At 42.9% G+C, this 14184-nt stretch overlaps 1 protein-coding gene across 5 annotated transcripts in view; it reads right to left on the bottom strand.

Annotated features, from left to right (window-relative positions):
* TBC1D8 (TBC1 domain family member 8) overlaps nt 1-14184 on the bottom strand; it is a 123148-nt gene that overhangs the window by 7859 nt on the left and 101105 nt on the right. For all 5 annotated transcript variants that reach the window (XM_036262761.1, XM_036262762.1, XM_036262763.1 and 2 more), the window contains 2 exons: nt 11483-11723; nt 10948-11013 (listed from right to left, as the gene is read on the bottom strand). In XM_036262761.1, the coding sequence (XP_036118654.1) occupies nt 10948-11013; nt 11483-11723 (307 nt within the window). The remainder of the gene's footprint in view (nt 1-10947; nt 11014-11482; nt 11724-14184) is intronic.

The raw sequence follows: 14184 nt of genomic DNA, 5'->3' as shown, positions 1-14184 counted from the left end.
TTTAATCAAAAGGTTATTCATTATTGGTGGAAATTACATACTTATTAAAATTAAATCTATTTACGAGATGGCGGCAGGCAGGACGGGAAGGAGGGTGAGTGTGTGAGTGAGCGAGTGTGTAAGTGTGAGTGGACCTGAAGGTGGACGACCAAACCCGAGCAGTGCAGAGCCACGGAGCAGAAGGTCCCTGTGCTGTGGACGGAGCAGCCGGCTATGCGGTGAGCGGCCCTTCAGGGCGCTTCTCCCTGCCCCACAGGGAGGTCCCACCACTTTGGAAGATCTCAGGTCTTCCCTGGGAGGAGGCAGTGGGAGCGGCTAGGGCCCAGCAACCTGAGCCCACCAGCACACCTGACACCAGCGGACCAGTGGACACTCTGTCAACACAGACCGGTGCACTGTAGAGGAGCTCCCACGGTGCTGGTTGCAGAAGCTGCAAACGGCCAGGAGCCCAGCACCATCCCCCACAGTAGCAGCCCGATCAGAGTCCAGATGTACCCCCAGAAACAGAGGCTGGGGCGCAGACATCCATCCCCAGGCAATAGAAGCACAGACCAGCAGCTGAGACCCATCCCCAAAATCTATAGCAAAGGCTGAGCAGGAGCTGAGCCCCACTGGGCAGCAGCACTCCCCAGCTGCCAGCGGTGGGACATGGGGCTCCATCGGGGGCAGTGCAACACAGCTCCCCACAAGAGCAGTGGCCAGCTGGGGATCCGTATGGGCCTGTTTGACCCAGCAGCCCACAAGAACAGTGGGAAGCCAGGGATCCAGAGGGACCTGTGCAACCCAGCTGCCACAGGAGTGGTGTGGAACCAGAGATCCAGAGGAACCTGTGTGACTGAACCGCCCAAGGTGCGGGCAGGGAGCGCAGATCCAGCAGGGCCTGAGCTATACAGCTCCAGGTGGCACCAGAGACCAGAGGGGAACAGAGCTTCAGAGGGGCCCACGCAATCCAGCAGCAGGACCTACCAGAACACAGCAATACCAGCCCCCAGTAGTCAATCCTCCAGGATCCACAGCAGGCAAGAGGCGACACACAACAGAACAGTCTGGGAGGCACAGTAGCCTTATTTGATATACACTGAGCTGCATACACATCCAAACATCCCTCACCAGGTCTAGAGCTACCAGATGGCTAAAATGGGGAGAGAAGAAACAACACCCAAAGGAAAGAAAGAGAGGAATCACTAGAACAGGAAGTACAGGAAATGGGAGAAAACAACTTGTCAGATAAAGAATTCAAAGCAATGATTTTAAGGGTGCTCAAACAATTTGGTGAGAACTACAAGCAACTTAATAAGAATTATAAAGAGCTCACTGGGAGCTACTTCAGCTTAACAAAAGAGGTAGAAGCTACGCATAGAGAGGTAGAAGCTATGCATAAAAATGAAGAGGAAATAAAGAATGACATAGCTGTTATGAAACATACTCAGAAGGGTTCAATAGTAGATTAGAAGAAACTGGAGACCGAATCAGCGACTTAGAAGACAAGGTAGAGAAAAACACACAAATAGACAGCAAATGGGGGAAAAAACAAAAAACTTTAAAAAGCAGGAGAGTTTAAGGGAGCTGTGGGACAATACAAGGGATCCAAATTGGAAAGGAGGAAGTAAAACTGTCATTATTTGCAGATGACATGGTATTGTATGTAGAAAACCCTGAAGACTCCATCAAAAAAACTATTACAGTTAATAAATGAATTTGACAAAGTAGCAGGATATAAAATTAATGTCAAGAAATCAACGGCATTCTTATACACCAACAATGAACTCACAGTAAGAGAAACTAAACAATACCATTTACCATCGCAGCAAAAAATTAAGATACCTAGGTATAAACTCAACCAAAGAAGTAAAGGATCTCTTACCAGAAAACTACAGGTCATTTCAAAAAGAAATAGAGGAAGATATAAAAAAAAAAGTGGAAGCACATACCTTGTTCATGGACTGCAAGAATTCACATCATTAAAATGTCCACACTACCCAAAGCAATCTATAGATTCAATGCAATCCCCATCAAAATACCAATGACAGAACTAGAAAACACACTCCAAAAGTTTACATGGAACCAAAAAAGACCCCAGATAGCCACAGCAATCTTGAAAAACAAACAAACAAACAAAAAAAAAGTAGGAGGGATCACATTACCAAATATCAGGCTACTACAAAGCCAATGTAATCAAATCAGCCTGGTACTGGCACAAGAACAGACAGATAAACAAAACAAACCCAAGACAATATGTTCAATTAATATTTGACAAAGGTGGAGTCAAGCTCTTCAACAAATGGTGTTGGGAAAATTGGACAGCTAATTGCAGAAAAATGAAGCTAGACCACCAACTTACACCATACATGAGAATAAACTTAAAATGGTAAACAGACTTAAATGTAACTCATGAATCCATAAAAACTCTAGAAGAAAATGTAGGCAACAAAATTTCAGACATCATACGCAGCTGAATTTTCACTGATACCACACCTAGGGCAAGAGAAACAAAGAAAAAAATGAACACATGGGACTACATCAAACTAAAAAGCTTCTGCACAGCAAAAGAAACAATAATCAAAATGGAAAGGGAACACACCATAAGGGGAACCATAATTGCCAATGATGCATCAGGTAATTTCCAAAAAACATAGAGTGTTCATACAACTCAACAAAAGGAAGACAAAGAACCCAATTTAAAAATGGGCAGAGGACCTAGACAACTCTCCAAATAGGACATACAAATGGCCAAGAGATATATAAAAAAATGCTCAACGTCACCAATCATCAGAGAGATGCAAATTAAAACAACAATTCACCTCACACCTGTCAGAATGGCCGCCATCAACAAATCATCAAACAACAAGTGCTGGCAAGGATGTGGAGAAAAGGGGACTCTAGTACACTGCTGGTGAGAATGCAGGCTGGTGCAGGCACTATGGAAAACAATATGGTGTTACCTCAAAAAATTAAAAATTGAACTTCCCAGTGATCCCACTTCTAGGAATATACCCTAAGAAGCCTGAAACACCAATCAGAAAAAAATACATGTACCCCCAGGTTCATAGAAGCACTATTTACAATAGCTAAGATGTGGAAACAGCCCAAATGTCCATCAGTAGATGAATGGATAAAAAAGATGTGGTACATACACACAATGGAGTACTATGTAGCTTAAGAAAGAAAGATCTCTTATCCTTTGAAACGAGATGGAGGGACTTGGAAAGTATTATCCTAAAAGAAACAACCCAAAGAGAGAAAGATAAGTATCATATGATCTCACTTATTTGTGGAATATAATAAACATAACAGTCTGAGGAATGGGGTAGAGACGTGAAAGTGGGGTACAGACTGACAATCCCCAGAAGAGCGGGTGGTGGGGGAAAGATAAACCACAGAACTTATATGCATGTATGCATGAACAATCAACATGGACAACAAAGCTGGGGACGGGGGTGAGGGGAGGGAAGAAGAGGGAGGAATCAGTAGGGGAAAAAGCACAAACATCTGTAACAAAAATAAAATTAATATTAAAAAAATAAAAAAGTCATTATTGTATAAAAATGAAAAAATTAAAAACAATTTTTAAAAAAAGAATGCTGTCAATTTTTTGACGTTAATTTTGTATCCTGCTACTTTACCAAATTCATTTATTAAGTCTAGTAGATTTTCAATGGAGTCTTTAGGGTTTTCTATGTATAATATCATGTCATCTGCAAATAATGAGTTTCACTTCCTTCTTTCCAATTGGATCCCTTTCATTTTTTCTTCATGTCTGATTGCTGTGGCTAAGAGATCCAGTACTATGTTAAATAAGAGTGGCGAAGGTGGGCATCCCTGTCTTGTTCCTGTTTTTAAGGCGAATGCTTTTAGTTTTTGCCCACTGAGTATGTTGTTGGCTATAGGTCTTTTATACATGGCCTTTATTATGTCGATATATGATCCCTCTATTCCCAGATTGCTGAGTTTTTTATCAGAAATGGGTGCTGGATTTTGTCGAATGCTTTTTCAGCATCTATTGATATAATCATGTAGTTTTTATTCTTAATTTTGTTTATGTGGTGTATCACATTTATTGATTTGTGAATATTGTACCACCCTTGTATTCTTGGGATAAATCCCACTTGGTCATGGTAAATAATTTTTTTGACGTATTGCTGGATCCAATTTGCTAGTATTTTGTTCAGGATTTTGGCATCTATGTTCATCAGGGATATTGGCCTGTAGTTTTCTTTCTTTGTATTATGTTATTTCTGGTTTTGGAATTAGAATTATGCTGGCCTCATAAAACAAGTTTGAAAGTCTTCCTTCTTCTTGAACTTTTTAAAATAGTTTGAGGAGAATGTGTGTTAGTTCTTCCTTGAATGTTCGGTAAAACTCCCCCGTGAAGCCATCCGGGCCTGGATTTTGTTTGCTGGGAGATTCTTGATTACATCTTCAATTTCCTTAGCTGTTATTTGTCTGTTCAAGTTTTCTATCTCTTCCCGGTCCAGTTTTGGGAGATTATGTGTTTCTAGAAATGTGTCCATTTCACTTAGATTGTCGAATTTGTTGCCATATAATTGTTCATAGTATTTGTTAACAATCTTTTGTATTTCTGTGGTGTCAGTTGTTACTTCTCCTCTTTCATTTAGGATTTTGTGTATTTGGGTTCTCTCTCTTTATTTCTTGGTGAGTCTAGCTAAGGGTCCATCAATCTTGTTTATCTTTTTGAAAAACCAGCTCTTTATTTCATTGATCCTTTTAATTGATTTTTTAGTCTCTATGTCATTAATTTCTGCTTTGATCTTTATATTTCCTTCCTTCTACTTGCTCTGGGGTATTTTTTGTTTGCTTTCTAGTTCTTTAAGTTATTAAGTTAGATAATGTATTAGAAATTTTTCTTGTTTCTTGAGTTAGGCCTGTAGTGCTATGAACTTGCCTCTCAGAACTGCTTTCGCTGCATCCCATAGATTTTGTGTTGTTTTGTGTTCATTTTCATTGGTTTCTAGGAAGTTTTTAATTTCTTCCTTGATCTCCTCAGTAACCCATTCATTGTTTAATAACATGCTATTTAGCCTCCATGTGTTCAAATGTCTTTGCATGTTCTTGTTGCTATTGATTTCTAGTTTTATGCCATTGTGATGTGAGAAGATGCTTGATATGCTTTCAATTTTCTTGAACTTGTAGAGACTTAGTTTGTATCCTAACATGTGGTCTATCTTTGAGAATTTCCCATGTGCACTTGAGAAGAATGTGAATTTTGTAGTTTTGGGGTGTCATTCTCTGTAGGTATCTATTAAATCCATTTGGTCTAGTGCTTCATTTAGAGTCTCTGTTTCCTTGCTAATTTTTTGTCGAGAGGACCTATCCAGTGATGTCAGCGGGGTGTTGAAGTTCCCTGCTATGATTGTATTGCTATCGATTTCTCCTTTGAAGTCCTCCAGAAGATTTTTAATATATCTTGGTGCTCCTATATTGGGTGCATATATGTTTACCAAGCTTATATCTTCCTGTTGGATAGATCCTTTCAATATTATGTAGTGACCTTCTTTGTCTCTAGTTATGGGCCTTCATTCTGAAATCTATTTTATCAGATACAGTGATACCTCGGTTCTCGAACATAATTCGTTCCAGGAGGACGGTCGAGAACCGAATTGTTCGAGAACCGAAGCAATGAAACCCAATAGGAAAGCGTGACTCCACAAAGCGTGACTCTCTCTCTGCACTCACACTGATGACGCAAGCAAGGCGCGCTGGGCCGAATGAACGCCATTCGGCTCAACTCGGCTCATCTCGGAAGTTCGAGTTCCAAATATTTGTTCGGATTCCGAGACAAAAGTTTCTCGAATCTCCTGGTCGAATACCGATTTGGTCGAAAACCGAGGCATTCGAGAACCGAGGTATCACTGTATGAGTATTGCTACCCCAGCTTTTTTTTCCTTTCCGTTTGCTTTGAAGATTTTTTTTCATCCCTTCACTTTCAACCTATGTGATTCTTTTGTTGTGAGGTGGGTCTCTTGTAAACAACATATATATGAGTCATGCTTTCTCATCCAATTAGCTACTCTGTGTCTTTTTTATTGGAGCATTCAATCCATTCACATTTAAGGTGATAATTGATATATACTTATTTATTGCCATTTTTGTTTAGTGCGGTTCTATTTTTCTTCCTATTTCTTCTACTAATTACAGCATTCCTTCTAACATTTCCTGCAGTGCTGGTTTGGTGCTAATGTATTCCCTTAGCCTTTTTTTTTTTTGTCTGGGAAGCTCTTTATTTCACCTGCTATTTTATTTATTTATTTTTTTTTATCCTCACCCGAGGACATTTTTCCATTTTTTGTTCAGATAGAGTGGGAGGGATAGAGAGGAAGAGAGAGAGAGAGAAACATCGATGTGAAGGGACACATCGAGTGGCTGCCACACGCACGACCAATCAGGGCCGGGGACAAACTGCAACCGAGGTACATACCCTTAGCGGGAACCAAACCCGGGTCTCTCTGTACCGCAGGTCGACGCTCCAACCACTGAGCCAAACTGGCCAGGGCTCACCTGCTATTTTAAATTATAGCCTTGCTGGGTAGAGTAGTCTTGGATTCAGATCCTTGTTTTTCATGACCTTGATTACTTCATGCCATTCCCTTCTGGCCTGTAGTGTTTCTGTTGATAGCCTTATGGGGTTCCTTTGTAGGTAACCTGTTGCTTATCTCTTGCTGCCTTTAGGATTCTCTCTGTCTTTAATTTTTGGCATTTTAATTACTATGTGTCTTGGTGTGGGCCTACTTGGGTTCTTCTTACTTGGGGCTCTATGCTTCTTGAACTTGAATGCCTTCTTCTTCACCAAATTAGTGAAGTTTTCTGTCACTATTTCCTCAAATATATTCTCTAATCTTTGCTCATTTTCTTCTTCGGGGACTCCCATGATGCAAATATTATTACGTTTCCAGTTGTCCCACAGTTCTCTTAAGCTGTCTTCCTGTTTTGTAGTTGTTTTTTTTCCTTTGGTTTTCTAATTGGTTGATTTTTTTTCTACCCTGTCTTCTAATTCACTGACCCGGTCCTCAGCTTCCTCTACTTTGCTGTTTAGTCCTTCCAATGTGTTCTTTATTTCTACTATGTCATTCTTCATTTCTTCTTGGTGTTTTTAAATTTCCAATTGGTTGATTTTATTTATTTATTTATTTATTTATTTATTTATTTATTTATTTATTTATTTTTTAAAATCTTTATTGTTGAATGTATTACATATGCTCCTCATTTTTCCTCCATTGACTCCTTCCTCCCCACTCCCGCCCCCCTCCCGCCTTTTCCCACACTATTGTCTATGTCCATTGGTTATGCATATAACTTCTTTGGTTTATTTCTTCCCACCCCCAACCCCTTTCCCTTTGAGGTTTGTCAGTCTAGCAATGAATTTGGACTTCTTAATCCCCTCACTTTTTCCACCCATTCCCCCAACCCCCCTCTCATCTGGCAACCAAGAAAATGTTCTCTGTATCTATGAGAATGTTTCTGCTCTGCCTGTTCATTTTGTTTGTAGATTCAATTGTCAATAGATATGTATTCATTGCCATTTTGTTTGTTCATATATTTTATCTTTTTCTTCAAAAAGACCCTTCATCATTTCATATAATAATGGCTTGGCGATGATGAACTCCTTTAACTTTTTCTTGTCTGGGAAACTCTTTATATTGCCATCGATTCTAAATGACAACTTTGCAGGATAGAGTAATCTTGGTTGTAGGTTCTTGCTTTTCATCACTCTGAATTTTTCTTGCCACTCCCTTATAGCCTGCAAAGTTTCTTTTGAGAAATCAGCTGACAGCCTTATGGGAACTCCCTTATAGGTAACTAACTGCTTTTCTCTTGCTGCTTTTAAGATTCTCTCTGTCTTGAACCTTTTGCATTTTGATGATGATGTGTCTTGGTGTGGGCCTCTTGGGGTTCATCTTGTTTGGGACTCTCTGTGCTTCCTGGACTTGTATGTCTGTTTCCTTCACCAAGTTAGGGAAGTTTTCTGCCATTATTATTTCAAACAGCTTTTCAATTTCTTGTTCTCTCTCTTCTCCTTCTGGCACCCCCAAGATGCGAATGTTGGCACACTTGAAGTTGTCCCAGAGGCTCCTTACACTATCCTCATTTTTTTTTTATTCTTTTTGCTGTTCCGATTGGGCATTTGTTGCTTCCTTATATTCCAAATCTATGGTTTGCTTCTTGGATTTACGTACTCTACTACTGAATCTGTGTAAATTATTCTTTATTTCAGTTAATGCCTCCTTCATTTCTGACTGTGCATCCATCATTTCTGACTGGTCCTTTTTTATGCTCTTGAGGCCCTCACTAAGTTCATTGAGCATCCTTAGAAGCAGTATTTTGAACTCAGCATCTGTTAGGTTGCTTATTTTCATTTCACTTAGTTCTTTTCTTGGGGTTTTATTCTGTTCTTTCATTTGGGACCTGTTTCTTTGTCTCCTCATTTTGGGTGCCTCCCTGTGTTTGTTTTTGTGTATTACTTTACAAGAGGAATGGGGCTATCTGAGACCAGATGCTACTTGTTTGAAAGAATTTAGGAAAACCTGAAGCAGGATCCAGTCAGGCCAATCCTATGGTTAAGCAACTGGCAACAGCTTGGGTGGTCCTGAAAGTTGGGTGGGGTGGGGCCTCAGGGAATCACCAGGGTGGGGCTACCAGTGTGAGCCAGGTTGCTGGAGTCCCAGATATGTTGACTGTCTGCCACCCCAGGGAAGGGCTCACCAAAGAACAAAGTCCTCTGACAGCACACCTGTCCTGGAGAAAGCCCCCTCTCCAGTGCCAAACAGCTCAGTTCCTCCCTGTCTCTGGCGCCCCTCGAGCTGCCTCCCCTCCAAATTCAGAGGGAGTGAGTCCGATAAGTCCATACATGGGCCCTTTAAGGAGCTGCCTGGGGCTCCAGCTGCATCAGCCCCCCTGAGCCTCAGTTCCTGCTGGTTTTTCCAGCCAGAAGTTATGGGGTCTTCTCTTCCTGGCACTGGAACCCTGAGCAGGGCATCTGGTGTGGAACTGGGACCCCTCAGTCTTCACGGAGGATCTTCCCAGCCAAGGTGTCCTGATTTTTATCTGCCACATGTGGGTGTGGGACCAGTCCGTTGCACCTCCGCCCTTCCTACCAGTCTCCATGTGGCTGCTGCTTTAATTTCGTAGTTGTAGGACTTCCATTCAGCTTGATTTCAGGCGGTTTTGAATGATGGTTGTTCTGTAGTTTAGTTGTAACTTTGATGTGTGTGTGGGAGGACACGATACGGCATTTACCTACGCTGCCATCTTGACTGGAAGTCCCAATTGGTTGATTTCAATGTTTCTATGTCTTTACTCATAGTGTTGATGTGCTTACTCATGCTGTTGAGCTTCCTCAAGATCATGGCTTTGAATTCTAGCTCTGTTAGCTTGCTTAACATCATTTCATTTATCTCATCTTTGGTAGAGGTCTCTTGTTCTTTCATTTGGGATTTGTTTATTTGTTTCACCATTTTGGCTATCTCAGTGGGCTTTGGAGCCTGCCAAATTTTCCCTTTGTGTGTTGGTGTTCTATTGTTTGTGTCTCCCTGTACTGGGTTTGGATGAGCGTGGGAGGACCCATGTTAAACACCATTGTCACGTCTTACTTTCCTGGGTACAGTTCCAAGCCCAGGAATACTTGAGTTATCCTCTAGCTTTTTGCCTGGAGGCTATTAGTCGAGGTTACTTGATTAGCCTTGGGTTCTCAGTTGAATGAAAAACTCCCTCAGGTGTTCAGTGTAAGGGGATTTTCTGAGGTTGGGGCAGATGCTGGTTGTTAATGCATCTCAATTTGCATTTCAATGGCCCACCGGGTGGGGTTGAATCTCTGAGGAAGGAGTAAGATGACCACTGTTCTGAGTGGCCGCAACTCAGCAAAAGCTCTGAGCACCCTCCAAATCCCAAGTGTCCCCACAGAGTTCTAGTCCAGTCCACCCTCCCTCTGTTGGATCCCATGGTAAGTGGCTGTGGGTATTTTAGCGCTCTATCCCGGCCCTCTGCACTGTGGAGCCGCATGGGAGTTTAACCCTGAGGGCGCTGCTCACAGCTAAGACCGCTGTTGTCCGTGGGCTCCCAACCCCCCTCTTGCACCTCCGCAATCCTACCAGTATCAATTCAGTGTCCCTGGTTAGATGGTCCTTGCAAGCAGCTTTTCTGTTGCTTTTTCCCGATGATTTGTCTTTATTTTAGTTGTAATTCTAGTTTGGTCCTGGGAGATGGTCTGTGTAGCTTCCATTCACTCTGCCACCATTTTCAAGAACCTCATGTGCATTTTCAACATCTGTACAAGTGTTAGTTGTAAAAGCCACCAGGCTCTCTTGGCCCTGGGAACCTCCTCACTGCCCAGCAGCCTCCCCAGGCGCCCTTGGTGGTAAGTTCTGTCAGAGGCCCCCATCCAGCACCAGAACCATGGCACTGAAGTGCAGAGACCTAGAATTCCTAATCCACTCTATCGATTTCAAAGGTCAATGGAATGCCTGAAGGTTAACACCAAATCTGATCCCATAGGTTTCAAAACTGCTTCCCCTGTTCCTGGTTACCACTGCACAAATTGAAAGGAAGCAATGTCTTACAATGAAATGCTCTTCAAAGACAGTCGTGTAAAACAGCCATCTGTTAGGGCCACCATGGTCTGGCTTCCCCATACATTCCACAGGCCAGTGGTTCACAAGGTGTGGTCCTCAGACTTAGCGAGTCAGGAACTTGGGGGTGGGGCCAGGGATCTGTGTGCTAATAAGTCCTGCAGGTGATTCTGCTGCCCACTTGAGTCAGAACCACTGCCATAGGCCACACAGTAAAGCACTTAAAATATGCCATCAGGAACCCTAAGCTAGAAACATCTGTTGCTTTGAGTCTAAATTAAATTTTAAAAGAACTCGAGTGTCATGCACAAAGCTGATCTACATCAAGGCAGAAAAGAGCCAAAGTTTTCTACTCAGAATTTCTTACCTGGAGGAATATGAAGCCTATACAACAGTTTAATTTTCTCATTCATTTCTCCATTATACATAACATCTGAAAAGAGAGACAGAGAGAGAGACTGAGCAGACGCAGCGGTTAAAGCTCACCTGTGGTGACACCGGCTCGCTAGAGAACTAGCTCGCCCGCCTGCTCTCAGACACTCTTCCAATGAGAATGTGGGAAAGTGGGGACTGGTGACTAAGCTCGTGAATTTATCTGACCCACACCTTTTGAAAGAGTTTAATTTTATGTGTAAGCATTAGGAACATAGCTTCCGACAGGCCACTGCCACACCCTGGCACCAAGCAAGGCCCCATGTGTGCCAACAGCCTGTACTCTGTCCCCTTAAGGAAGCCTGAAAACAGTCAGGAGAGGAGTCTGCAAAGTGATTTTTAAAACCCCAGAGTCATGTCAGGCTAATCACAAATACATTCTATTGTTTGGATCTGCCCACTACACAACCCACTTCATACGGTGTCCAAAGACACATCCCCAGTCTACTCGCTGCAATCAACAGTCATACCGAGACAGCTGACAAATGCTTTGAATTCGATGAGATGGTCCATGTTGTCATCCAGAAGCCTGAATGCCCTTTCGGCGAGGATCTGTGTGTGGGCCCCACAGGTCCACGGCGAGACGAGCTGAAACAGGTGTGCAAACTGCCGGGCATCTATGCGGTACTGCTCAGCGTAGGGCCTGCTGGGGTCGTGGCGAGAGGCCACAGGCCAGGGCTGTTCCCAGTAGCAGCTCAGCATGTGCTCTCTCTGAAACAGGAGGGGAGGGTCTGTGAGATGGCAGCACTTGGATGCCAAGGCTCCTGTGACCTCAAGGGCTTACTCAGCCTTGTGAAACTGTGCTGTATTGAAGAAGCAACATTACAACACGAACAAATGGAAAAAATTATAGTCCCACCACTCTCATCAGACATGTAAAAGTTTTCCTTGTTGCTACATTAATGTGTAATTTTGACATCTTTTTTTTATTAAGTTTTATTTTTTTATTTTTATTTTAGAGAGAAGGGAAGGGAGAGGGAGAGAAACACTGATGAGAGAGAACATCGATTGGCCGCCTCCTGCATGCCTCTCAATGGGGATCGGGCCCACAACCTCGGCATGTGCCCTGACCAGGAAGCGAACCCGCAACCTCTTAGTGCATGGGTCAATGCTCAACCACTTAGCCACAACAGCCGGGTGAGGGTTTTTTTCATTGTAGCAAATATATATAATGAGATTTACCATTTTAACCATTTTTAAATGTACAGTTTAGCTGCCATGGTTTTAACTATAGATGACATGCAACTTTTAATCTGGTATTTTCTCTTCAGGTCCTACTTGAAAATCAAAAAGTAGTAGCCACAGCTATAGATACAAAGAAACCATCAACACTGGTCACCTGCCAGGAGGGAAAATGTGGGAAGGGACCCAAAGGTGGAAGCAGGCCTTTTTACTGCATACTTTTTTCATATGTTCTGAATTTTGAACCACATGAATATATTAAAAATTCAAAAAATTAAAAGTGAAAAACAAAGATGATTTGAAAAAGTCTTGGTAACAAACTGAAAACAAAAGCAGTCAAAACTGGCTGTCACTGAGGGTCAGATGAGCTTCTTCAGAACACCCTGCACCCACATGAAGCACCCTTGGGCTATCAGCCCTTTGGAATGGATCCCCAAACTACAGATTCTCACAGTGCCAGCGCCTCTGCCCATCAGGATGGCACAGACACGTGCCAATGCTGTACTATGTAAGCGCACATTCCATCTGGGATAGAAACCAAAAAGCCATTTGTGAGTTTACTGTCCTATTCACGGCAGCCACGTTCTTTCAATGCAGCCTTTGCAGAAGTGTGGAAAGTACCACAAAGGTCTAATGAATTTCCAGTCCTGAAAACCCAAGACACAAAACAAATTTCCAAGTATACTTGTGCAGCCTGTGCGCTAAAGGCCACAGAATCCCGTCAGAAGAAAACAGTTGCATAAGCCAAGGACTGGTCCAAACAGTTTAAAAGAATCCTACAGAACACAAACCAATATAAACACAGGCAAAGGAGGTGAACAGGTGATACAAAGAAGTACAATAAACTTCTAGAATGGTACTCAACCTCACTAATGACTGAACATTTTTAAATGAAAATACAGTTTTCTCCCGGCTGGTGTGGCTCAGTCGTTGAGTGCCGACCCACGCACCAAGAGTTTGCTGGTTCAATTCCCAGTCAGCGCACGTGCCCAGGTTGTGGGCCTGATCCCCAGCGGGGGGCATGTAGGAGGTGGCCAGTCGATGTTCTCTCTCATCGATGTTTCCGTCTCTCTCTCCTTCTCCCTTCCCCTCTCTCTAAAATCAATAAAGAAAAAATATTTTAAAAAATGAAAAGAGTTTTCTATAAGATTAGAAAGATCTCCAAAGATTCGTAATATCACATGCTGGTGGGTGTGGGCTGCAGGAAACGGGCACTCAGACATCACCCCTGAAACTGAAACCTGGAAAATCTGCACACTCTGAACAGCACTGGCTGGGACCGGATCTGCACACCGCAAGGCCCATGGCACAGAAGCAGTGGCCCTGCGCTGAGAAGGGCGAAGGGTGTCCACTCGGCACAGTGCTGCTCATTAAGCGGCAGCAACGGAAAACAACGTAAACGTCCTGGATGTTCGTAAATTACGAGCGATTCCACCCTACAATGAAATTGTGCAGCCATTAAAAAAGAATGACCAGAAAAAAAGAATGACAAAGAGCTGTAGATAATGATTTAGAAAAATGTCCATGACAAAACATTTCAGGCCATTATGCGTAGCATAATCGCACTTTTGTGTGGAAGAAAGGAGTAAGAGTGTGTGCTCATGGAGACGCACGGGGGAGTCGGGAAGGGCCGCGGCGTGGCCACGGCCACCTGCACAGGGCAGGGTGGGAGGCCCAGGCGTCAGGAGGTCCTTTCACGTCTTTGCTTGAAGTTTTCTTTTTCTTTTTCAATGGTCAGAGTAGATCTATGTTTTGCATTTTTTTATTAAATTTAAAGGTCTTAACCAAAATATGATGGCAAAAAAAATAATATTAAAAAGAGCAAATGCTTTCTGGGGCCTAATAACCAGCCACAGTGAACAGATGTAACTAACTGATCAGCAAGACGAGCAGGTCGATCGAGTCCAGGAGGCTCGCTGCGGGCCGGGCTGTCCAGGACGAGCCAGTAACACCAGGATGTGCCCACTGGCCACGTCTCACTTGGAGAGAG

This window comes from Molossus molossus, unplaced genomic scaffold (genome assembly GCF_014108415.1).
Source record: "Molossus molossus isolate mMolMol1 unplaced genomic scaffold, mMolMol1.p scaffold_m16_p_15, whole genome shotgun sequence".
Taxonomy (NCBI): Eukaryota; Metazoa; Chordata; class Mammalia; order Chiroptera; family Molossidae; genus Molossus; species Molossus molossus.
Note: the sequence above shows the minus strand (reverse complement) of the source record. Positions and strands in the feature narration are given on the sequence as shown.